The 26,404-nt window shown below is 35.1% G+C and overlaps 2 protein-coding genes across 2 annotated transcripts in view; one reads left to right on the top strand and one right to left on the bottom strand.

Annotated features, from left to right (window-relative positions):
• LOC122573782 (dentin sialophosphoprotein-like) overlaps positions 1–11,922 on the bottom strand; it is a 20,151-nt gene extending 8,229 nt beyond the window's left edge. The window contains exon 1 of the mRNA XM_043740623.1: positions 7,984–11,922. The gene's annotated coding sequence lies outside the window, so the exon portion shown is untranslated. The remainder of the gene's footprint in view (positions 1–7,983) is intronic.
• LOC122573786 (organic cation transporter protein-like) lies at positions 6,294–26,404 on the top strand. The gene is made up of 10 exons (XM_043740629.1): positions 6,294–6,908; positions 14,136–14,237; positions 21,917–22,239; positions 23,092–23,195; positions 23,298–23,452; positions 23,630–23,940; positions 24,091–24,403; positions 25,096–25,277; positions 25,612–25,748; positions 25,873–26,404. The coding sequence occupies exons 2-10, from the start codon at positions 14,210–14,212 to the stop codon at positions 25,928–25,930; spliced, it is 1,611 nt and encodes a 536-aa protein (XP_043596564.1). The 5' UTR covers positions 6,294–6,908; positions 14,136–14,209; the 3' UTR covers positions 25,931–26,404.

Raw genomic sequence — 26,404 nt, 5'->3', positions numbered from 1 at the left:
GATGCACTTTTTCCTTTTATACGATCGTTTCTAAGAATTATACAAGATAAAAGCACATATTTTCAGTCTTCTGTGATGTGTCACAAACAGCTTTTACGCAATTGCTGAAGGAATTAAACCACTTGAATTCATTTCCGGAACATCATTCTTTTACTAGCATAATACGAGTACAGTGTTCTTATAAATTCTTTCTTCATGGTTCCTTCAATCTTCGCGTCTCTATACTCTTCTTTCGTGTAAATTGGGTTAACGAGGCTATTAAGCGGAGGACCTCAAACCTTTTTGATTAGAGGTTAATATGAATCAATATAAACGTTATAAAGTTACAAAGTTCATTTCTATTACCAGTTATTAAAATCTCTGTTAAGGATACCTTTGCGTGAATAGACGGTCAATACTGATTATCAACTTGTGTAGAACATTTCAAAGTGAGTACATAATTAATGGGAATTAAATAAACGAATAAAAATGAATAAAATAGTAGTAGAAATAAGACACATGTAGACGCGTTCACAGTACAACGCGCCGAGAGTCGTAAATTCTCGTTACGATACGATGATCGACACTACGAATCAGCCGATACCCTATTTCGATTAGGATAATAGGGGTGGTTGAATAATTATAACACTGATTTAACGACTTAAATATACTCTTTATTCCAACGAAGTTTTCTCGAAGAATGTAAAATGAAGAGCGACTAACAAGTTAAGATGTATTCCGTTCGAAGGGATGATAAGCACGCAAGTTGTTACGTTCTGTGACGGAAGTATTTATGCGGAACTAGCGATGGACGCTAGTTGTCCCATCGACGGTCTCTTGCGGGTGAAAATGATCGTTGAACATGGGAAAAATCCACTTACCCCGTCCTTCGCCGGATTGTACAATAACCTTAATGAATTTTTCGACTTGAAAGATGTTTTGCAGCAATTAAAGCGAAAATGCTAGATTTTACGACGGTTCCTTAGGATTATCGCGAGTCCGACTAATAATATTTGTACAGCCAGCGATCGTCTGGACCGAGGGATGGATTTTGGTACACGGGGCGTAAGACTATACGAATAAAACATACAACGACGTGTTTATAGCGTCTCTGTCGTGAGTACGCCCGTTGTTATTATTATATTTGAATTCCATCGAAAGTATTTTTCGATATTTTCTCAAATTCGGGACACTTCTAAAACTCGATAGGGTGGGAAAAATATGCGAGGGTTGTCCTACGCATGTCGTCACTCCGACTGTCTCTCGTAGCAGTGCGATTGCCTCGTATTTCACTTGTATGTCGCACACAGTGCTCGTTCTTTCGCTGGAAACCCATGAACTGTACTGGTTTGTACCGTATGTCCACCTTATCAGCGTTATGCGTAGACACTTTAACTTCCTCCGGGCAGACTGATAACGTTCTAGCCATCATCGGGTCGAAATTTGCGAAGCTCGGGACAGATCTACGCGAATTTTGCCAAAAAGAACTCTAGTCCATTAATCTATCGAGAACAATTTATCTGCTTTTCCTGCCAATCATTCGAACAAAGAGGAAATCGTTCGAGAACGTTATCACCTTATTAACAGTTATTTCTGTTTTATCCACTGGGATGCTACTCTGTATGACCTTGACATCATCCCAAACATGTGGTTGACACCTTCATACCACTGCAATCATCGCTGCAATCCACCTACCCCAGGCGATTCTCTAAAGAACTCATCGCTATGATAAAGAGTAAAAGGCTGACTCATCGTTCTGTTAAGCGATGCAACGCCTACAGCGATTACCTTGTCTTTTTTAAACTTTGTACAGATAGCAAAGCTTTGTCGGTAAAGTGCAGGACTTTTTATATTAACGCGATAGAAAAGTTAATACCTTGTAATTTTAAATCTTTCTGGAGTCGTGCAAATAATCGTACCTTTAACAATCTCGTACCTTCGAGCACCTCTGACATGGCTCACTGTCTTGCCTCGTTCTTTCAATCGGTACACAAGCGTCCTGATGTTCCTGTTTACGATATCTACCGTAAAAATACGCTTCATTTATTCGAACTACGTATTGAAGTTGGCGATGCCTTCGGTATAATAAGCAATTCGGTCATTAACGATCGATCGGACGACGATGGTCCATTCTCTGTATCTTTCAAGTCCTACCACTTTATCACGTCCAAGATTCCATGGATTATCTTCAATCTTTCTCTCTCCTCTGTCTTCTCTCCTACTATCCAACAACGTTAATTAAGATCCGATCTCAGTATCAAATATCATGGCTGAAGAGTTGGACAACATTCCGCGTTTCATCTTCTATAAAGTTCGTAAACCAAGCCTGAATATTGTTTACGATTACAATACAATTCCAAGCTTGCTGCAACTTGCTGTCTCTAAACAACGCAGACTCATATCCGACTTATCGCTTATTTCTAAAATATTCAATGATCGTGTTGATTGTCCGGATATCTCGAATCCGGTTCAATTTTAATGCCTCGTTCAGCAATCTCAGGTATTATGCGATATTCCATGTGTCTCCATGCGAAATCAACGTCGCGGTACAAAATTTTTGTTACGCGATTTTTTTCTTAACTTTATGTTCATTTCCTGCGTGTACTACATTTACTCGTTTGCTAGCGTATCAACTTTCTCGAAGGGTGTTATCCCGTTAAGCAAATAAAAAGTAAATAAATAAATGCTCGCCATTTATGCGTGCTACAATGAATTTCCAAAAGTAAACGAACATCGCGTAGAAATCATTGCGTTCTGCGAGTAATCGGTGTTTAATCCGTTTCCCTAAGGAGAAATCGTCGTTATTGAAACGTAACATATACTCCGATCGCTCATTATACATGCATTAATCAAATAACATCTATCTATAAGAACACATAAAGGTTATCAATGATATAAGGAAGAAGTTACAGCGAGAAATAAAAGAAAATTTACATACGTCATCGTACATCGAAACATTACACAAGAAACGATTGTGCGTAGAATCTAAAGTTCAATGTACAGTTCGTTCTAAGAAGACAACGGCAGTGTCGCGATTTTTCTCTCATTTTTCTGGCCAGTGCAGTGTTTCGGAAAGGAGAACGTAATACGTCAATTTGCACTAAACAATTTGACGGAGATTACGACGACATTTAAACAGTGGTTATTCGAGCGTTATTACATTAACTCGCATCCTACTTAGGTGGATTTTTCAACTTCGCGGGTCATTAAACTTTTGTTACGATTAATTTACTACGAGTATTCTCTGTTCTCGGAACGAAGCAATTGCGAAATACATAATTTCAAAAGCGGATATTCAATTTTATTTGTTTAATAATTTGAAACTGTTGAGGCTATTAGATGTATAATGAGAGAGACGCGTGGATCAGTTATAAGGTAGAAAAATATATTTGTAATACGGAAGTGAAAAGTACAAAAAAATTGAAATAATAATATGAGCTGGTCCAGATCCGCACGCTAGCAGTGTTACTCTTTAACTGAAAAACCCCGAAACCAACGTCACCTGTCGACTGTTTCTGATCTGCCTTCGTCCCAGTCTTTTGTCTATGCGCTATCGATAGCTTCGGTGCTTTAGAAAGCTAAAAAGACCAGATGTAGAGATTTCTTAAAAGCGGTGATCTTCAACAGAGACAATGTGTTTTTAGCGAACCGAAAACTCGACTACCTTTATCTGTTTTAGCTTCGACTTTAACGTAAAAAGTGACAGCAACGTATCCATCGTACATACCTAACAAGGAAATTGGAAAAAGAACATTCGCAATAAATGCTACTGAAATGCAAAAGGATAGAAGCAAGCGAGTGTATCGTTGTTATCTTCCATATCTTATTATCCTCCACGTCCATTATTCGATTCGCCAACTATATACGTACGTTTATACGGAATCGCTAATCGACTTGTTTCTTAGATTAACGTGGTGGTCGTCAACAAACTTGCCACAATCAAGCCACTTGCATAGCCGCGCACCAGGATATTATGATGCAAGCTGTATGTCAACTTAATCGGTGTTAATAGAGTCACATTTGCATCGCAGTAATGTATACGCTCCGAACGAACGTTTAAACGTTAGATTTTTAAGAAAATTGAGATTTCTGGTAATTGGAGTATAATAAAAAAAAAAAAAATTGGTGTACGCTATCGTGTTTCCTATAAGATACGTTCAAATATTTTTCTCTTTCATTTTTTCAGATACTTATCAATTGCGAGAAAAACGCTGACCCAGAATACAACGTTCTGTAAATGTACCTGTTAATTTATCCTTACATCGTAAAATAACATCGGGTGAATTTTCATAATTTTGATGTTTTATATCGATTTTTATATCGTAAGTGACTTATCTCCGTGGCTACGTTAATTAAATATAACGTTTGTAGACAGTGGTTCATTTAAGAATATACACGGTGAAAGATAAATATGCATGAATATTTAATGGCGTTCCTTTGTTTTCTGAATATATAAAAAACTGGACGTGTTTAATATTTGTACGTTGCAAATATCCGCGTTTTATGATTGCAGTGTGTGCGTTAATAGTTGCAGCCGCGTGATAATTCATATTCGGATCGTAAAAATGGTAATAACAGTGAAAGTACCTTTTTAACGTCTAATTACGTATGTGAAATGTAAAACATATAATTGCTTGAATATATTATCCACGTGATTTTTTTTGCCTATAACATTGTATAGTAATTTCTTTTGCAATATGAATATCTTACATTGATTATCCTGCTAATAAATATATTACATATATATGACAGATCGTCATACAGGTAATTAGTATCCGTAATTCGATAATGTTGTCGGTATAAAATGTAACGTTAATTATTCAAGCCAATCATGCGAGAACGAAGAAAGTTGAGAACAGTGAAAGTGCCACTAGTACCCGTAGAAGAAACTTATAAATTAACAGTGATAAATATTATAGAAGCAAAATATGTTATTGAAACTCGTTCACAACGTGTACGTTTAATAACAGATTTCGCTAGTTGGACAATTTATTGTATTAAAAGAATAAAATCTATCATGTCGTTATTTATGGCGGTGAATTTCGAAATGTTGAAAAGTAGCTGATTGAAAATATCAAAGAGACTCGTATGATTTCTCTTCGGAGGGAAATTTGCATATTTTAATTGTTTATCAAATAGAAACGGAAATTATTCTGCGCTATTTTATATTATGTCATATTTACATTTACCTCGAAGATTGAAATAACGATAATCTGTATGTTAATCGAGTATTAGCATCGATAGTAAATACAACATTTCGTATCACACGATTTCCAAGTTTTGTTAAAAAGAGTTTTATCGAAAGTATCGATACTCTTATCTGACCTCAAAAAGAAAAAATAATTCATATATCATTGTACGTATAGCGTCGTTCCTTACTTGCGCTTATCTACTTTCTAAATATCCCGTCAATCGAGAACAAACGTCAGCGCCAAATATTAGAAAGATTGGAAAAATTGCTAAAAATCGAGCTATCTGATCGTCAGAGAGTCTCGTGTGGTCTTTTAAAAAAGAAAAACGATATTTAAATTGAAAAGAGCAATTTTATTGCACATCGATTTACATTATTTTTTAGTTACGCTTGCTTTGAATATTCATTCGAAAATAATCATTCACCGAAACTGTTAAAGCGCATCTAACATCTATAAATTTTCTAACAAGAGATATCCACGAGCAACCGTTCGTTCTCCGTGCGACTGCAAGGCGATTCGCAATTTCACGAGCTCGTTAGCGGCAAATTGCAGCGATTCCCCGTCGCAAAAATAGATTTTTAGCAAGCGAGGCAATCGACCAGAGGGATCGGACATTTCGGAGCCAGTTCGCGCGTAAATCCATAGTCGTTTCTTCGGATCGATCTGATGTCTCTTCTATACATTCGCGTTACCGTTAAATATTTACGCTTTGCTGTGTACTGTACTCGATTTGGAATAACATTGAACGCGAATACTATCGAAGCGTATAACAAATCGATGATAAATCAAGGAATCGATGGACAATATATATTTTTATCTGTAATAGTTTCATAATTGAATTATATTTTATACCAAAAATAAACGAGGTTCCGGTAGGATATTTTTGAGCCATAGTATATATACATATAGTATACATATACTATATATTTTTGTCAGCGCAGTTGTCGGATGAAAAATACTTAACAGTTCAGCGCAGAATGATCGCCGCTACCCGTACGTCTTGTCTCGTTTTGCGCGGTCTCGCCCTTATGTTCGCCAGGGCCGCCCGGAAAATGCCAGGCGATCGCCAACAATGAGGCGGCGCGTGTGAAGTTAAGCATCGAAGCGGAGACGCGCGGCCAAACGATTCAGTTTCGCACGAGCAAGACGCGCAGGCAAACGCTGCCCTCGCATTTTAGTTGATCGCCGTCACTCGCGCACGACGCATGGCCAACGCAGTGCTACGTAGATCTTAGACGATACAATTTGTGAAAATCATTTTATTAGAATTTTATTTTTACGATCAACTGTAATTACCGCGCTTTCACCTTGCTTCGATCTTCGTAGTTCTATTTTTCATACTCTCTTCCTTTGTTCTTCTTTCGTTTCGTCTAATTGTATTCCATTCATTCGATTCATCGACATTGAAAATAACATTCGATGTTATACGTTCCCGCGTGTCTTTTTCGACGACTTTGACAAATTCATTTTTGTCGAGTTTGCGTAATTAAAGATTCGATTGGTTCTGAGAATTTGACGCGTTGGTCAGGTCTGAAGTCTATTAGAGATATCTTGGGTTACTGAAAGTCGGTAATCGATAGAGGTTTGAAGAGGAGGATCGGTCTGGTGTGCTCGTCTCGAGATACATACCGATGTGTTTGATGCGCGAGGGCTGACAGCAAAGCGGAGCGAAACTCAAAATCGCGCGATCGAGAGAGTATCTCGAGAAACATCTGTTCTGTGCGGCGTGGGAAAGAGGTGAGAGAAACGTTGTAAATACTTGCTCGACCTATTTTTAAAATCGATTAAGGATTCACCAGATTTTTATTTTGTCTTTGTAGTTTTATCGAGCTTTCGCTTTGTCCTTTTTATTTCTTAATAAAGTTTGAATCACGAAACTAAAAGAAAGCATGAAACCTAATAAACATTCTGAACATCGATCTATTGTCTTTGACATCGTATTTTTATCGTCTTGAAAAAGTATTTAAAAATATCTGTCTTTTGGTTAATTTAACGGAGCACGTGTATTAACTTAACGAACAAACGTGACAGACATTGCGAGGAATTTACGTTAAGAAGCTTATAGATTCATTCAAGCGGTTTAAGAAATAAACTTCGAGTTGATTATCGTGAAAAATTTCTTGGATAAAAGGATCCCACTTCCTTCTCGTCGATACAAATGAAACCGGAAGAGAAATTCAAAGTCATAAAATTTATAGCAGTGGGTGGTTTGAGATTATTCGATGGTAACTCCTTTAATGCTTTGTCGAATAACGTCGATTAAAAAGATAACGGGATTGGTTAACCGTGTTTTCTATCTTTTAAAATCCATCATCGCACATGTATGTGTGAGATTATGAGACTTAAGCAATATCTTAAGCACGCTTCTAATATCGAAATCAGTATTTTATCGAAACCACGCTATGTTAATGCAACATTAGTGTATTATAAGTATCACTGCTAGGTCCAGTACGTTATAACTTAATAGGACTTATATTTAACTTGTCAGAAATTCATTAAATATGTGTAACAAAAAGCTGGAACTCCACTCTGTTCTTAATAACAAAGCTGGTATTATGATATTTCCGATGAAAGAAAATAACGACACTTACGTTTTATAACTTTTTATGTAAGATAGAAATTTATTTTAGACATTTCTTTAGGTTGTTTTTTTCCGGAAAAAGCAGACGTGTTTATGAGTACATACGTAACACATGTTCGCGGAAAGATCAAATCACACGCAGATATCGATACTTGCTAAAAATATGCTTTGATAATGCCGATACCGCGAGAGTTTCTCGAGAAACTCTCTGTTAATTCAAATTATACTCACGTTCTATTTCCTGTATCGAAATTTATTTCTATGTGATGGAATGAATCCACGCTGGATGTAAGCTCGAGTCCGAATGGGGAAAACATCTTATCGGAACTTCAACGATCCATCGAATTCCTGTAAATCAATCAATAAAAAAAAAAAAAATCGTAATAAAGATAGCGATGGTTATCAATTCAATGTGTATACTTATAATATTTAACTTTTATATATATATATATGTAGATACTGAAATTCTATAAATAAGCGTAACACAACGCTGTCTAACTAAGCGATAAATAGAAAAACTCGTATTCCTTTTAGTTAGATGGAAGTTAAAATTATCTCGTTAAAAAAATTGTAATATCTTTTTTGTTGCTTTAACTTGGATAAGCGTAGTCTAGAGCTATCGACAGGAAGTAGAAAAAAGAAAATTCCTTTAAATTCGAAATTAGAGTTTCTAGTACACTCGTACTTCTATTTTTCTCATCGAATAAAAATTAAACTTAGCGGAATATCTATTAAAACGTCCGAATATCTAATCTTCTTCTTATTTGTACTTCGCTAATAGTGCGACGTATGACGTAAAATAATTTGCACGTGACGCACTAAGGTATTCATATTGTTTTTAAACTCGAGAATAACGAAAGTTAACGTTACCGTTCATTTGTCTTTGTTATCGTTTGAACTTTGCCAGTGTAAGTGTAATGTAAAATTACTTATATGTTAAGTTATTAATAACATATAAAAAAAAATTGAACGTCTGTCCTTTTATCGTTTTAATTTAACGCACGTAGATATTATTGTAATATTATATTATCGATAATTATATTTTAACGTTTGTTCTGCTTGTTACTTGAGGTCGATTCACCAACACGTTCACACTGCATGAAGAATACTTGCGTTTTCAGCTATTGTTTAGCTTTTAACTATCCGTACAGCGGTCGTTTGTGTACTCCGAAAATTGTCGGAAAACTATCAGCATGAATCATTCTACACACGTGTCGGTTGGAAAGGCGTCTTGACGCCTACGCGTTTTCCTACGCGTCCGGAAACCTTGATTTTTTTACACATTGCACTCGAATGAAAGACATTCTGCCAATTTTCCACGCGACGCAACCTGTATCACGCCTTTTCTCACGATACCTGCTTCGAGATAAATTAACGCGCGGAACGCTGGAAGTGAAGAATTTTCAGTCTCTATACAAAGTTAAAGTTACTTCTGATACACGTTATCGCGTGTATCGATGATAGGTACATTGTAAAACGTTACATATAAATACAATTAATTTTAATCAGATTTTTATCCGTCGAGTATTACGCGTTCATTGAGAAATTTTATGAAAACGCGGATATTGCGTTGATTTGATCGCATAGATGCATTAGGACGCATACGAGTTTCGTAAGAAAATTTCGCCCGCAGTGTTCAACAGTCGCTGCTCCGGGCAATTCAGGAGCAGGCTGTTTAAGTCATTTTTTTAGTACAGGCCGGAGGCATTCTGGTGCCTTAACAGAACAACGGGCCAAAAAATATGCGCAGTTGATCGGACTGCAGCGACTGTAGCCAAATGTAATCGTGGACGAAGTTCAATGCCGCGTGGACTTTCGAGAAAGTCGAGACCGACCGAGATCGTCCCCGATCTCTTTTCTTTCACTTCTCGCTAAAAAAATCTCTATTTTATCGATTTTTTCTTGAAGATAACCTTCCCGAACGACTTCTCGATTTTTGTCCTTGTTCTTATCTTAGTTTTACAACGAGAGGTGGAGGAGAACTATGTATACTATGTATGCTATGTAAATAGATCTTTTCTGATTTTTTAAATAGAATTTTATTGTCGACGATCTAAGATTTTTTAGAGTTTCTTAAATTAATCGATTGTTACGTTAGATAGATACGTTGTACGGGTTGCTACTGATTTCTATAAATGTTTTCCTATTCTATTTGTCGATTCTATTGTTCTTCGCGGAAATAGAATACAAACAGTGGCCGTTTTATAAGGATTATACGAATGATTATTATTACAATTTCTTTTGGACGTATATTAAGTTTATTGAGAACGTTGCTTTATATATCGCAATGGTAATGGATGGTGCATCGACGAAAGTTTGTCTGTTCGCAGTGCAATCAATTGAGGCACGCATTTAACACGTCGTGGCATCGTCGGTACTTTTGCTTCTATCAATGTCTCTCATTCTCGACTTGATATTCATCGCGTTGCACATGTGGTACAAGACGAGTATAAGGTGCTTTGTGTAACAACTTGGACGAAAATAGTGACGAATATGTATAGACTTGTTACACTGAAAGTCTTGCGTTGAAAAAGTAAAAAAGTAATTAATCTTACTACAATATTTCTCATTACACCGAAGCAATACGTAATATTTCAAGAAAGAAATCATCTTGTTCGAACGAATCGTTCATTTGACATTTTTATCGTAAAATATGTTGATTCGAGTGTGACGGAGAATTCAAATTCTTTAAATAGCATCCAAATGCCTGATTTACAAATATTTTGAATGTAACGTGTTAATATTAGCAACGAACCACGTTCTTATTGAACATCAAGCGAGATTTCTTAATAAATATTACATCCTCGATAGAAATTAAAATGTCACTTGGTGTTCTAATAGGTGTGTTAAGTATTGCAAGAGAAGCGTGTGTATTATTCATCGACAGCTAGAAACTTGAAACCAGAAGCTTTTATTTCTCTGCCACGAAACTAGTTAACATTTTACGGATCAGTGCATAGTTTCTATTTGCACGGCGCAGCTTACGTTGTATAGTTCGCGGCTATTATCTGGTTCTAAATAATGTTTGGAAGTAATTTCCTGAATTTTAGATAAGTTTAAGTAGTTTCGTTAGCGGCGACGCACAAATTCGAATCGACTTTACTTTGACGGAACAAAATGTTTAAAATAATATATCGTCGAAATAACGTATCGTCCTGTATGATAGAAATAATTATACGTATAAAAAGAATGGCAATAATTTTACGTAAATAAAGCAGCTATCTAAAGGTCGGCAATTTTGATGTTAACGTTTCCTTTTCCTCGATAAATATTCACACGAGTACATATTTACGTGTAAGTCATATCCGGTGCTGTCGGGACATCGAGTATTTAGCATTTATCGAAATAAAATCTTTGTTATTGTTTTCGAGTATTTGTTTTATCTAACAATACGACGTTCTTTAGACGATAGATTTATTAAGTAGCATGCTACTCTTTTCAGGAACTATTAGCGTTTCGCCATTTATGCGATACGAGACTCTGATACGCGTTATCGTTCTTCTGCTTCCTGGTCTCAATCGTAAGACTTTGAAAAAAAGAAAAAGGGGAAGAAATTTCTTATCGTTAGTAGTAATCGAAATATATTGTTAACATTGAATTTTCGGTTAAAACCTTTCCGGTCTAATCGTTGAATCAATAATGATCTGTTGCATAATGATAAATAATAAATCAATAATCGATCGATTTTTATTTCGAAATCATTTGAACAGACGTTTATGTCTTCGTGGAAGAATTGTTTTTATCGTATATGAAATAGAATTTTGTAAGAAGTACGTTTCTAATTATAACTATAATCGTTCAGTTTTCTTAATTAAACTCGCCGCTGCACGTTAGCTCACAGTAAGATAGAATAATTCAAACTGTTGCTTGATATATGCGCATATTGATACGGTTTTACATATTGTAATAGTTGGGAAATCCATGTGAATTTTCCTTGTACAAATACTAGAGAAGTGTGTCGCAGTAATACCAATCTCCTTAGTGTTACTCAGAGACACTAACATGGAAGAAATAAAAAAATTATGCCTGATCGATAGGCAAAGAGATCGTAATTTTATAAACCAAAATTCTATTTGACAATAGCAACGAATAAAAGGAGACGAGTTGATGATTGTTACATATATATATATATATATAGTATATATGATGGTACATATAGAAAATGACATACTCGTGAGTAATTATTGTTCAAATTATATTATTACATTAAAGACAAGTTGTTTGTGTTCTTTCCAATCCACTTAATCGTAAGAGATGATTGTACTATCTTAAGTAGACAGACTGCTTCACCTAAAAAGCTGATTAAAATTTTTATGTTCTGTCTACAGTTTAACGATAACTAATATAATTAGAGATACGATAGGGGATTAATCGTCTGTCACGATATCGTATATACAGAGAATTATTTATGGTACCGTTTTTTACGCGCGATTAATTAAGATAAAAAAGATATGACATAATCCTATTGTATTGTTTTTTGTCTTATCTGCGAATATTAGCTGTATTTATGAAAGGAATAATATACAACCTGAAATATTTCTAATTTCAGATCAAACAATTAGAAACTAAATTATGGGAACGAACGAGATTAATGCGAGATATATCGATTAATTATAGTTACGTAATATAATAATAATAATGAAATATGTTTTCCCATAGTTCGGAAGAAGAATGAGAATCGTTAGGAAAACAGTGTTTAATCTCGTTCGTATACTTTGTACTATGTTATTTGCCATTGCATCATTATTGACGCATTCCTTATGCATTAGCATATCGAAATATTTTGTAATTCGATGAATCTTAGAAATCCAGCGCTTTTTACAATGGATAAATCAATGTGTGTTTAATACAGCGCAGGGTTTACTAATGAGATTTGTCTAACAAACAGTGGTTCAAGGCAAATTTCCAAGTTGTAAATATTTTAGTGACGCAAATACTAATCAAATAAATCGGGTCATTTCTATTAACGATGTTGACCATAGTCGATCAAAGAGTTTATCGAGAGATTGGGATAAAGTTTTCCACTTCTGGATCTAGCACTGATAGAAAATAAGCCTACGTACGTACAAAGGAGGCATTTTATTAAATAAATACGAAAGGCAATTGCAAATTACTTTCTCGAAGCCTAATAGTATTCACCTTGGTAAATCCGTGGCTCGTATAAAAACATGCCGATAGTTGCGCAAGTCCTCGGCATAACCATAAATACGAATTCCATCTTACCAGTTCATTAATCTTTGACAATTCTTTCTGCCAGTTGGAGAAAAGTTTTACAAAGAGCGAGATAAATAAACAAAGAGGAAAGCTGGTAAATTGTAGGGTGGATTTGCGTGCCGACGCGAACGAAAGATAGCAAGTGGTTTTAATCGTAATTAGTATCCTGTGTATAGCGTATAACAGGAATCAAGGATGGTAATAAGCGAATGTGTGTTCTGGTAGGATCGCGCGAGCCGCAGGTATTCGCGATTTTCTTTGCTTGGCCGCTTTTGATCGTTTTTCCTTTTGCTTTTCCTTTCCCCCTGTCACGACTTCACCACAGGTCAATAACATTCTGTCCTTCTGACTGGCGACTCGCATTGTCTCGACCGCGATTCTTGGCGCCACCGATGAAATTGCGAACGCGATATTCGCGTTACGTGGACGCGCGTACAATTAACGTTTCTGCATCTTTGGTAATCGGATAACGTTCGATTACGCGCTCGCGATCCATGGGCGTTTTAACGAGGCCGGGACGCGCGCATTGTGTAACGTTTAGGCTTAGATTAGATAGTCCTAGTTTACCGAGGTTGATATTCCTTGTTACTGCAATTCAATGCAGATGCGATATCGAGTTCCAAAATTGGTCATCGAACGAACAGTAGACTGCGAATCTTTATACAAATTCGTATTCTCGTTATACGTTCTTCGACCTTTTCGAATAAGACAGATCTATCAAATGGAAATTGTTTAAATGGGATTTGCACAAGGATTAATATTCTGCTTATTTTCTTCGATGTTGCGAGTGATGAAATGCTTTGAGAGCGTACGTACGTAATATTATTGCGAGATAACATTGATCTGTTATTCAATTTCATCTAGATTCAGAGTAATTTGGAGATGATAATCATTCTGTTTGTGCAAAATTCATCGATATATATCGATTGTCATTTATGCTAACAGACGAAGATTCGAATGATCGATGAACGATAATCGATTTCGTAAATTTTATAACTACGACAAACTTTATGCTACAATTTAATCGATCTCTTTAAGACAAAGACAAGCATTTCGAAAATTATTGCAAATTTTGAAACGAATGTAGAAATTTTGTTGCGACACTAAAGAACAATCATTACATATACTTGGACGCACATTTTCAAATATCCATCGTTCGTATGTTACAGATAGCACACATTAACGAAAGTAAAAAGTGAACGAATTGCAAAGAAAGAAAATAGCTGCAAAACCAGGCAGTGATATGAAGAAAACGCAAACCAACAGTTATGGTATGTCAATTTGTTCTATATTTAATATTAGTTCCATCTCATGTCATAGAGTATTATATCGTATCGAAAATTATTCACAAGTGGCGGAAAAATTAAATACTTAGAACCTTTTTTGGATTATACGAATATCATATCTCGAGTAAACGTAGATAACTGTAGAACAAACAAATAGCACGCTACAACGTGATATCTATTTTAAATACCATTAGTACAAATCCGCGAAATCCTAATTAATCTACGTAATTATCTAATTAACAATAAGCTCTTTAGATCTTGATAGGGATGATTGCTTCGTAAAAGAATATATTTGATGTATTCGACCTTGCAGATGCTAAAATCTGATATTTAGCAAATATTTAATAGCAGAAATTGATCTGACGTCGTCTCTTAATTCTTTCACGAGTAAACAATTTTTTATTCGTACCAAAAGTTTCATTTCTATCGTTCATTCGTAGTAAAAAACACATTTTTTCTGACGTTTTTCTTTCAATCGAACTCGATTAAAGTTTATTTTATAACATCAATTAATTGTCCTACTTCTTCCTCTCGAATCTCTCTCTCCTCTAAATAATTTATTGTTTCAAAGTAGGTTGCTTTTGCAATTCTATCAGGTCAGTCCCAGGGACTGCACGTCCTCGGGTACGAAATTTATCGGTAGCGAGAGACAATGACTTCATTATCGAACCGAGCGTGCTGCACTTCTCGCATAAGAATTTGTTCGGTGTATGTCGAAACGAATCGATGATAAAACTTGAAGGAAGTCTTTGATCTAGAAAGACGTTAGCAATATGCTCCGAGCTCCGACCTTTCCAGTCGCCCAAGAAGGTAGATAATGTTGTGTGCTCTGGAAACGAAGGCTGATTTCCACTGTCTCGAGGTTACCGTACATTTTACGGTTCACATGGACTTGTTGATCGGTTTTTCTGTTCGAAACTGGTTTTCTCGTCACTTGCTATACTTAAACGTAATAAAGGTTAAAACGGCGTGAACACATTATCGAGGAATCTTGCTCCCGTTTTACCGAGAAGTCATTTCGACCGAGCAGTATCCTACTGGAAAATATTATTTTATGGCGACCGTCAGGAAACGCGGATTAAAAAATGTTCATGCTGTCCAGCTGTTATTAGCAGATACGTTCATATCGCGTATCGAATCGTCTAGCGGAGAAAAATGATAATTTCGTATCCAGAAATAAATATCTTTTTTGCAGAGAATATTTCTGAGAAAGTATTATGTACCGTAAACTCACTGGACACGTGTGTATCTATTTTCTATGTTAGGCTTCTTGAAAAAGATTAGATTTCTGATACGATGCGTGTAATTTAGTTGCCTTTGAGATATAGAAATTTTATATCTTTTCTATGCTAAAAGTGCGTCCTACTGTAGTCCAGTGTAATCTCATTGTACGTCTTTGGAAAAAAGATACCATTATTTCTATATAATTCGAAGCATTTTATGCCATTTATTAACTTTGTGTGTGTGTGTGAGTTTAAAAATTAACAAAGTTACGACTATTTGAGAAAAGCAGGATTCGCGCAGCTGAGGATGCATAGGAGGGTGATTAAAAGCAATTATCTCAGAATTACGTTTTTTGTTTTTCTTTGTTACTTGATGGATCGATTTTTTAATTTTTGTATGCACCTGTCGTTACGATGCACAGTCCATGTCAGAATTAATTTGAAAATCTTCTTCTCTTCGTGTTTCCGCCGTCGATAAAAGATATAAAAAGGAGTTTAAAACGCAGATAGTTGGGCTATCTTTTTAATTATCTTTTTAATTTATCTTTCCAATTATTGACTCCTTTCCTTCTTTTAAAAATCTCTAGTGTTTTTTTCCGCTAAGCAAAACGACTGAGTCATAGAAGCCACGAGCGACTCGATTTTGAATGATAATTTTTCTTTAGTCTTTCTTTAAGAAAGTGTTGGAATATTGGCAGGAAAATATCAACGAAAAAATTGTACAGGTTTCCTGTAACAAATGTCCCAAGGAAAACCTACGAAACGTAGAATATTTCTTTGACACAGTATTTTAGTCATACTCAATATTTATACATCTATATTATATCATATATTTTTGTCTATAGTAATGACATCCATACGTACATATAGCGAAGTAATAAAGTTGTAACGTAGTTTTCAACACTAATGTTATCTAACACCTGTCGTCAATATTATCAATCTTCTTTACAAATCGATCAATACGTCAAAACATTTATTTGTACGTATCCATTAATTACGTATTATTTACGAAGCATGTTTTATGGTTGTCAAACGCCTACTACCTTCGTGTTATTTGACCGTACGTGTATAAATATGTACAACTATATGAAGCTGGTAAGAACGCGGATAAGATAATGTAAGAACGTCTGAAACTATCGTGGTGCAGTTAGCTAAATCCTCGAATTTATCGATCGCAATTCTACGATAACTTTTATTTCTTCATCATGCATTTTTGTTTTATTTCACGCAATCTTATGTGCAATTGCACGCAAAATTTTTAATGCGTGTCAGATATCGTTAGAAAAAATATAGAAAATGAATCAAAAGTGAATCTGCTCTTCCTTTTTCACATAGTTCGTTTATATAAATCTCGCACATTGAACTTATAATAACGAAATAAAATATCTCGTGAATGAGCTTATCATAGGAATAGGCGCAAAGTTTTCGGTATCGTGTCGTTTCTTTGTTTTAACTTAACATTTAGAATGGATCGTATTTCTTCTTGTCACGTTGCCAAATTGAACAAGTGTCGGCAATATTATGTAATAATACGATGACTGAAATTGTATTGGCATTGCAATTAAACTTCTAACGACATCGGTATCTGGTCTTGAGAGATCATACAGGTGTGCAGTAATTTCTTTTATTTGTGATACTAATTATCCCCTCGATGATGCAAGAAGACATGGTATTGAAACTAAAATATTTACTTTCTATCTTGATGGTCGATGTGACTGTAAACAATCGATTAAAAAAATATTTCGCTTTCCTAATAATTGAAATTATGTTCACATTTAAAATAGCTATTCTACTGCAATATGTATCAAAAAGTAGAGTCTTAGACGGTACACTTTAATCATCGAATTGTATGAATCATTGGTCGGGGAACTTTGCTCAATTTTATCCGGTCAAAGTTCGTGGAAGGAAAGTTCAACCGGTTCATTGCGCAGAGCAGATGAATAAATATTAATTGCAAGTTCATGTTGTTAGGCGTAGTGATATCAGACGGGAAATATTCTTTGTTTTACGAAATATCAAGTTCGCGTGAAACAGAAGTAACGTGAATTGATAACGCGAGTTGAAGTGAAACGTATTTAGATGTACAATTGATTTTAAATAAATCGAGAGAGGATGCGTTTGTATAACGAGTAAAGAAGAAAACCTGTAAACAATACAAACTCGTATTAAAAAAGCGTACGTTTTCTTAAATACGAGCGTATTATAAAATGATAAGTCTAAATATAATAATTCCTCTGTTACTTCTTATCTCTTGCTTCGTACTTCGATTCCTTTATTCATGCAAACTAGATGATAAATGTATAAATCTAATTTATAATTTCATAATGAATTCGATGAATGTGATGCTACAGGTGCAGACAAATTTCGAATAAAGTCGAGCTTCGGACGTAAAAAGGCAGAACGAATTAAAAAATATCAAATTCGTACAGATTCGAAGTTTTTTTATATATGTATAGGACTAAGATAATACGATGATAAATTTGAAGAAAAATCGTTACCAGAATGTAATTAAAACACAGATAATGCAGAAAGTAGCCTTAATTACATACAATAGATTATGGTATCGGAGAATACTGATTACTAACTTAGAAGATACTTCATAGGTCATTCTTATTATAACTGAAACCTACGTTATATCAACTATGTTTTCTAACTTACGAAATCTATCGTTCTTTCATAAATATAAATACTAGACGCGAATACTACTTTTTAGAAAATATCGCTAGAATTTATCGATATCTGGAACTGCAAACTAATAAATATTTGCCTTCCTGCTCGTCATTCAAACTTCGATTTGCGCGATCGCACAAACGTGTAATCGCGACTTTACAACATTCATTATGTCTAATAACGCTAGACACTGATAGATACAAGCATCGAGCGTTTCGAGGTCTGACATATCTCCACTTTATGATTTCACCGTCACGTCGCATTATATTTTCCTGTATGAACCGGTAATTATCATATACACCTCGGTACTCGGTCGCGGGGTCATTTTAATTTCGTTAACTAACGTGGACAATGGCTAAACGTGATCGTATCTCATTTTCACGCGAAACCGCTTTGACATGCAAAATATGTGTAAACGAGCGTGTCAGTGTCACGATAAGTGTGTATCGACCAATCGGATTTCTCTCTCCGGCGCACACCCACTTGTTGCGCAAAATCATCGCGTAAGTAAGTAGACGTAGTCGACGTCGCATCGACAACGCGACGGTGTTTGTCGTCAAGGAGTGACGAATACGAACGATCGATCTACACAGTAAACAGTTTAATTACACGTGCTGTCGCATTTTTTCTTCGACGCTACGTTTATCTTATTGGCGGTTACTACCGTTTCTATATCGATCTTCGGGAAATCCTAGTATGAATCTATTCAGTAAGATGAATTTATCAAAGACGATAAAAATGTACCGTTACTCGCGTTAGTACGCGGATACTATACAGTCCCTGTATCTCTTGCTTTGTATTTGTCGAGGGGATGAATTAAACACTGTGCCGTTTATTCTATAAAAATGTGAACCATTTGTCGTAGCTCGAAGATGCACGAACAATTTCTTCCTAACAATGACACTTAATCGTAGAGTAGATTTCCAGAAGAGAGTGATTATCCTCGTCGTTTCTTAAATTCTTCTTTTTTATATTTTTTAATGATATAGAGCTAGTGTTGTGCCCGAATATTAATGTAAGTAACAGTACGTACGTTGTTATGATTTGTAGCTAATATTTACACATTCTTGTTTTATTAAGATGTGCGCAGTTCGATTAATATTGAGCCTTTGAAGACAATCGGGAGGCGCCTACGAATATGTTAAACATCGCGTTTATGTAATTCATCGAGCCATCTTGATCGTAAATCACATGGAGGATTTGATTAAAATCGTTTAGTATGTGCTTGCCTTTAACAACCCAGGCGATTAAGCGTCTTGTTATTAACTTAAATGCAATCGTTTACACGTTTCATAATAACAACTTACAATATCGCCGCAAGAAAATAGATGATATATATCTTAGAAATTGTAAGGAAACGAATAATTTACGTTGGTGAAGAAACGTTTAGTAGAAGCTGCGCAAACGATATTTGTCATGTTCAAGATCACGTATATCGCTAAATTATAAAAGTTTAGGATTACATAGAAAGCAAACAACGATGATTGCTTTTTCGTTGCACGTGCGAGTATTTAATTATTATTATCTGCGTATGTAATACTTCTTTTTTTAAACAATCATCAACCGAGTCCGTTCTCGTGACCGGGCGGGGAGGGCTGAGAAAGATAAATTATTATTAATACACTTTTTAATTGTTTCGTGTATCGTTACGCTTTTTTGGACGTTGGTTTTGTCTACACGAAGCAATAAATCAATGATACAGAAGACAGTAATAAAAATCTCTTGCCTGTCGATTGTGGATTCTTTTAAAACGACCCTTCATTTAGGGTGTAAATTAAGGATACCAATAAAATGTTCGTATTACACGCTGTTAACTAATTTTTAGAAAATTGTCGGTATATATGAATCATAAGATAAAATTTAAAACTGAAAGAATGGAATAGATTAGGGGAATTATAAAAGAAAGGGTGACTCTAGTATCTTGAAAATTGTGTTGCAATTGTGTTTGTCTTGTAAGAGGATGACAAATTTCTGGCAGGTTGTAGACAAAGAGAATCGTATCAGGAGCTGATTAAATAGTAATTGAGCAACATGAACTGGCCGCTCTAAAGACTATACAACAGGTCAAAATCATTAAAACAACAATTAATCGCAATCTTCGACTCTTTTAATTATTAGATTGAGTTAGCCTTCGCCAGAGATAAGTATTTTCCATTAAGTAATCTCTATTTATGTTTAGCCTGTTTGATAAGCGACTAGTCGTACGATTCCCATTGTCTTTAATTGTGTTCATCGTTGGTTGAAGCGATTTGCTAACGCAACGCACGAATACATTAACATACAGATTAAATTGATGCGCTTTATTGATCTGCATTAAAACAGGATTGTCGTAAATTACGTAAGATATTATATTTCGGTTAATTAATGGAGAATTTGTTTAAATTAGCGTAGTATCGGGGAGAACCCATGGGGAGAATCCCGATGAACTACAGGTAAAAATAAAAGTGCTAACGGAAAATAGGGAAAAATAGGAAATCTCAATGGGGGATATATCTGTGGCCCTTAACGCCATTGGATAATTAAATAAGGTGTACTTGGCCGTGGGTCATCCAATCTATGGAACACATGCGCGTGCTAGGAATATCAAAACCGTGGTATGAAAGGTAGCTGTTAGTTGTGAGAGAGTTGCCAGGGAGTTGCGAATAGTTGCGGGTTTAAAATACAGACAAGGAGACAAATGCATTAGCTAACAAGTCGAAAATCCAAACTAAGCATAGAAAATAAACTAAAACTATATAAAACAATTATAAAACCAATCTAGACATACGGAATACCACTATGGGGGACAGCAGCAAAGAGCCATATAAACAAAATAGAGACATTACAAGCAAAAATTCTGAGAACAATAGTAAACGCCCCATGGTACGTTAGAAACGAGGATATTCGGAAGGATCTGGGTATATCAACGGTCAAGGAGGAGATCACTAGATGCGCGGAAAGGTACAGAGAAAGAATAACAACACACCCAAACCGGCTGGCTACGGAAACGATCAACACAAGCATAGAAAGAAGACTAAAAAGGAAACACCCAGCTGATCTCACAAAGGATATAACCTAAAAAACACGAAGATGGTACCCCGCTGGGTGTAACCATCCACATGCTATTCAATCACATGTCACAACATTTTACCTAATGTCGCACTGGACAAATTGTAAAATTAAAAAACAAAGAATAAAAAGAAAAGTTGCGGGTTAATCGTTACTCATGAGTTGTCGAGTCATCGTCAGTTGTAAGTTATAAGTTGTAGATCGTGAAGTTGTATCGCATTACTGAAGTTCACGTCGAACAACCATCGTTTCCTGTTTACATCGCAATAAATAAATCTGTAAATATCACTAACCAGTGATTTCTACATTAGTAATTTCGATAATTCCAATAACGTCTCGATGTAGATATTTTTGGTTGATTCTTTGTATGCGAAATACCAAGTAATAATTCTTACATAAGACATCTTTTATCTTTGCTTGAAGTCAACGTTTTTAAGCTGTTTGCATTATCTTGTTTAAATCTGTTTTATGAAATTATGACATCACTGATGACCTACAACTGAAGAGATCTTAACTTGTTAGTTATCATGGTTCTTATTTTGGCACGATGAAATGAAATTTCTGTGAACGTTATAGACTAATTATACAAATTTACAGACACACATTCACATAAAGCATAATGATATAATTCAAAAGTAAATAATACATATTTCACGCAAATTATAAAAAGTATAAAAATATTTCTATTCCTAGTATCTAAAATATCTTCATTTTATTGTGTAGCGGAAGTGAATGGCAAGCAAGTCTCGAATGGTAAAGAAGATGTTGTCGACAATGGTGATGAGGTCGATGCCGTGCAAGAAGCTATCGGAAATCTTGGCAGATGGCAAATATACGTTTGTCTGGCAATTTCTCTGGTCAAGTTCCCGATCGCTTGGCATCAGCTCGCGATCGTCTTCATGGCGCCACATCAAAATTTCAACTGTACCTCGCCAGCACGCACGGAAACGTCTGACCAGTGCGTAGTCAATGTCAATGGTACGTTGGCAGAGTGCACAGAATGGGAGTACGACAGGAGCACGTTCACTGAGACAATAATATCGCAGGTAATTATTGAAAGCTTGTTCACCTAATTAACATTTTTTCCTTCAGAGAATCGAATGGAAAACGGAGGTAATCGTTGCCTTAAATTACAGTGATGGAGTTAGGTTTTTAATGATTCTTTCTTGCTTATTACTTTACTTAAATAAACACGAATGTTACGCGCCGTTTATATATCTCAAATGGAATAATTAATCGAAATATACGATGGATTTTTAACGAGACAAAAAGAAAAGAAACGATTTATATAGATGCGTTTGACGAAGTTAAATCGTGTTGGGTAAGTGGATACACTCGATTGGTATGTTTTTAATGTTGGTAGTTTAGCGTTGTTCAGTATGTTTGATTCCTGAAATTATATTTAACATAATGCATAAATTAGGATATAAATAGATACGTAAAACAAGACAGCGAGAGATTTTGCTCAATGTGTACTGGATTCTTTTTAATCGGAATAATTCTTTGGAATAATAATTATAGCTATACGTAGGATAATATAGAAAAGGAATAAATTTTCTTGAAAATCGTTTGTTAATACGTATTATGTATTATCAGTAATATAATTTGAAATGATTCATTTTTGAAGTTATTCGTATTTAATACACTAAAAGAAAAAGAAAAAAGAAAAGAAAAAATAGAAATTTTGTCATAATCTCTATTAGGTTGTTTTGTTACAAGAATAGTTGCATGGATATGGAAAGAATTATAATGATTTTTTATTTTCTTGATATAATACCGTATAACCGTACATTTTTTTAAATTACGATAGTTTCTTTTTATTGTTCTTTAATTGGAATGTCTGTTCATTTGTAAACATTATTCTAAACGAATATTTCTTTATGATTACGTCATTTCAGTGGAATTTAGTATGCAGTCGAACGCATTACGCTAATATCCAGCAATCTATTTTGATGTTTGGCGTACTTTTGGGCAATATCATATTTGGCAATATAGCAGATAGGTATATATACTATCGATTATTCTTTCACGAAGTAAACTTTGTATCTTTTCAAATTTGAAAGATCGAAATTTATTATTCTCTAAATTTTTCATTCAAATTCAGGTACGGCAGAAAAATGCCGCTGATGATAGCAGTAGTTCTTCAATTAGTTTCCGGTATCGGATGTGCTGTCGTGCCATGGTTTCCAGCACTGTTATTAATGAAATTGCTTAGTGCTTTAGCTACCGGAGGCACGATGGTTACCAGTTACGTCATTTGTAAGTAATAATTTAATATCAATAAATATATAATCATACATAGTGTTATTTAAGTTCTTCGTTGCAATTTGGATATTTCTTCATTAAAAATTCCATTCGAATATAGCACTAAAATTTGTATACTGTAACGATTTTTAATTTATAGACAATCTAATGATAATTATAAATGTTTAACAGGTATGGAGATTGTTGGAACACAATGGCGTGCAGCCATCACAGTACTGTATCAAATTCCATTTAGTTTGGGTCACATGTCACTAGCCGGATTTGCATTTTTATTTCGTCACTGGCAACATCTTCAAATCGCCATCACGTTACCCTCTATCATTCTCTTAAGTTATTGGTGGGTCGTACCTGAATCTCCTAGATGGTTGCTCGCCTTTGGAAAGCAACGAGCAGCTTGTAGGATTTTACAGAAGGGTGCCAATATTAATCAAATTAAAAACAAGGACATTCCAGACATGGTCAGAAAACACTGTTTGCAGCAGGTAAAATTTCTAAATTTCTGTTTGATTGTAATGGCACTTCTGTTTGATTTTATTCTTACTCGTTCGTTGTCGCTTTTATTCACGCGAAAGTCCCATGAAATTTATATTTATATCATCCATTATTTCCACTAATATTCGATGATTTTACAGAATTCCAAACGATCACATTTGGATTATAAAGCATCGTTCTTGGACCTGTTTCGCACGCCCAACATGAGGATAAAATCGCTGTCGATTTTCTTCAATTGGATCGTTTGCGGGATGGGGTTGTTTGGGATGTCTCAATATATAGGACAAGTCGGTGGAAATATATTCATAAATTTCACTGTTTCTGGCGCCATACAGATACCTGGAAATTTCGTTGCTTGGTGGGCAATGAACAAACTTGGTAGAAGGATCACCTTAATTTGTAGTAACTCGATCGCTGGCGTTGCGGCTCTTTTGCTCATCATTGTCTCAGATGGTGCATATATTCGTTTCAATCGAACCTTTTTCTAAATGAGTATTATCGAACAAAGATCGCAGAGCAAAGATACGATAAGTCGGACTCTTATTCTTTATAGGGATTTCGTTTATTATAATTCCTCGAGAGATAAATATTTTACATAACTGGAATTCATACAGTAAGAGATCGCTGGTTCTTCCCACTGCCTATCATTTTTCGTTCACGCGTTAAAAGTTCACATTCCGTTAAGTGGACTTAAGAGGCAGAGGTTCATTTAATGGGGTAACTAACTAAGTAAAATTTTCAATAGAAAGAAGTTCCGATAAAATAGGTGCAGATGAATGTACTGTAATGCCCAATTAACTGAATTCCTATCGCCCGAATTTACCTGTTTGAACTTTTATCATGCGAAGGAAAAGAATGATATCCTTAATACTTTACAAAACGTCCTAAGTCCTTTACTAGTTCCCTAAAAAAACTTGCATTTTTGAATCTTTAATAAGCTGATTCCGTGTCACAGCTACATAAACATAAGTACTGAAGCATAGCACTTATTTCATTTTTAACCAGTAAAACAAAATTCCAAAATCAGAAAATCGATAAAAATGGTCTTATCGTATATTTCCTCTGTTATTTTGATTTTTAACGAATCAAATGAATAACGCAGTTGTATTTTCTTATTTTATCGACGCACGTTTTACTTGTTGCAGATATCGCGTGGCTTCGATTAATTCTAGTCTGCTCGGCCATCGTTGGCATGTCTGTCTCTTTCACCACTGCTTATCTATTTTCCGGTGAATTATTCCCCACGGTCATTAGGAACATCGGTGTGGGTACCAGCAGTATGTGCGCCAGGATAGGCTCTATTTCAGCACCCTTCATAGTATCTTTGGTAAGCCCGAGGATAAGAATGTGAGATTCGCCTGTTAATGAGTTTATTGTGCTCGCGAAAACGGGTACTGACAGCGGCGAATGTGCTTAAATGAGATAACGCGGTATGGTACTCGTAGTATAAATAATAAATAGCAAAGTATTCATATTTAATCATTCGTAGTATGATTAGTAGAAAAAAAAAGTTCTCTTCTAGAACGAGTTTCTTTATGCTCTCAGAGACCAAGTATATTTCATTTTTACAGGCCGTCGATAAAGAACAAATTTTTTTATTTATTCAAGCCTTATTTTCTTCGTATATCCACTATTAATGAGTTTTTATTAATTTCTCAAAGGATCACCTTCAAACTTGGCTTCCACCAGCTTGTTTCGGGATCCTTCCACTCATCGGTGCCGCGCTTTGCTTTTTATTGCCAGAAACAGTTGGATGTACACTGCCAGAGACGCTCGAAGACGGCGAAAATTTTGGAAAGTTAGTGTAATTTTTGATACCTTTAGGATACTTAATTCTCAATAGCTAGATCGCGGACTTTTGTACATTTGCCTTTTATACATTTTACTACATTTTAAAATACTCTTTTCGGTATTTGTTATAGGAAACCCCATAAAATAAAGAAGAATCCAAAAGACATCGAAGCAGAAGCGGCGCTTTGAACGAAGACTGAGATTAACTGTTATTACTTAGAGATTATTAAAGAAAATTAGGAAAAAAATTGCGTGGAGAAGTAACAAAATCGGAAACGTGGCGTTTTATAAAGAAATTAGCTGTATATATAAATGACACTGAGAGCATTCCTCTTTTTTTATTTATTATATTATTATATCCACAATTTTAACGATGTCGGTGTTCTCCTTCACACGTATCGAAGCACATCGACTTCATTTCCCGACAAATTTTTTACTTATTATTAATAGCTGACAAACTAAATCAGTATATACATTCGTTCGTATGGAAACAAAACTAAAAGAGTAGTACAATTATTCTAAGGCGTTTTAAAGATGTTTTTCATATCGAAAAGTTTTATAAGAATCGAAGAACGTTACTTACCGGCGAATGTAACAATTGCGAGTAGAGTGCCTTATATCATTTGTATGTAAATGTCTAAATAGATCATATATTTTATAAAA

The sequence above is a fragment of the Bombus pyrosoma genome, linkage group LG12 (assembly GCF_014825855.1).
Source record: "Bombus pyrosoma isolate SC7728 linkage group LG12, ASM1482585v1, whole genome shotgun sequence".
In the NCBI taxonomy this organism is placed as follows: domain Eukaryota; kingdom Metazoa; phylum Arthropoda; class Insecta; order Hymenoptera; family Apidae; genus Bombus; species Bombus pyrosoma.
This window is presented reverse-complemented; position numbering and strand designations above follow the sequence as displayed.

What these genes read in the sequence shown, in the direction of transcription:
- LOC122573786 (XM_043740629.1), top strand. Translation starts at nt 14,210, where the DNA reads ATGAAGAAAACGCAAACCAACAGTTATG. An exon ending in TTTGGCAATATAGCAGATAG is followed by an intron (nt 23,196 to 23,297) that starts GTATATATACTA and finishes ATTCAAATTCAG; the next exon opens with GTACGGCAGAAAAATGCCGC. An exon ending in CACCCTTCATAGTATCTTTG is followed by an intron (nt 25,278 to 25,611) that starts GTAAGCCCGAGG and finishes AATTTCTCAAAG; the next exon opens with GATCACCTTCAAACTTGGCT.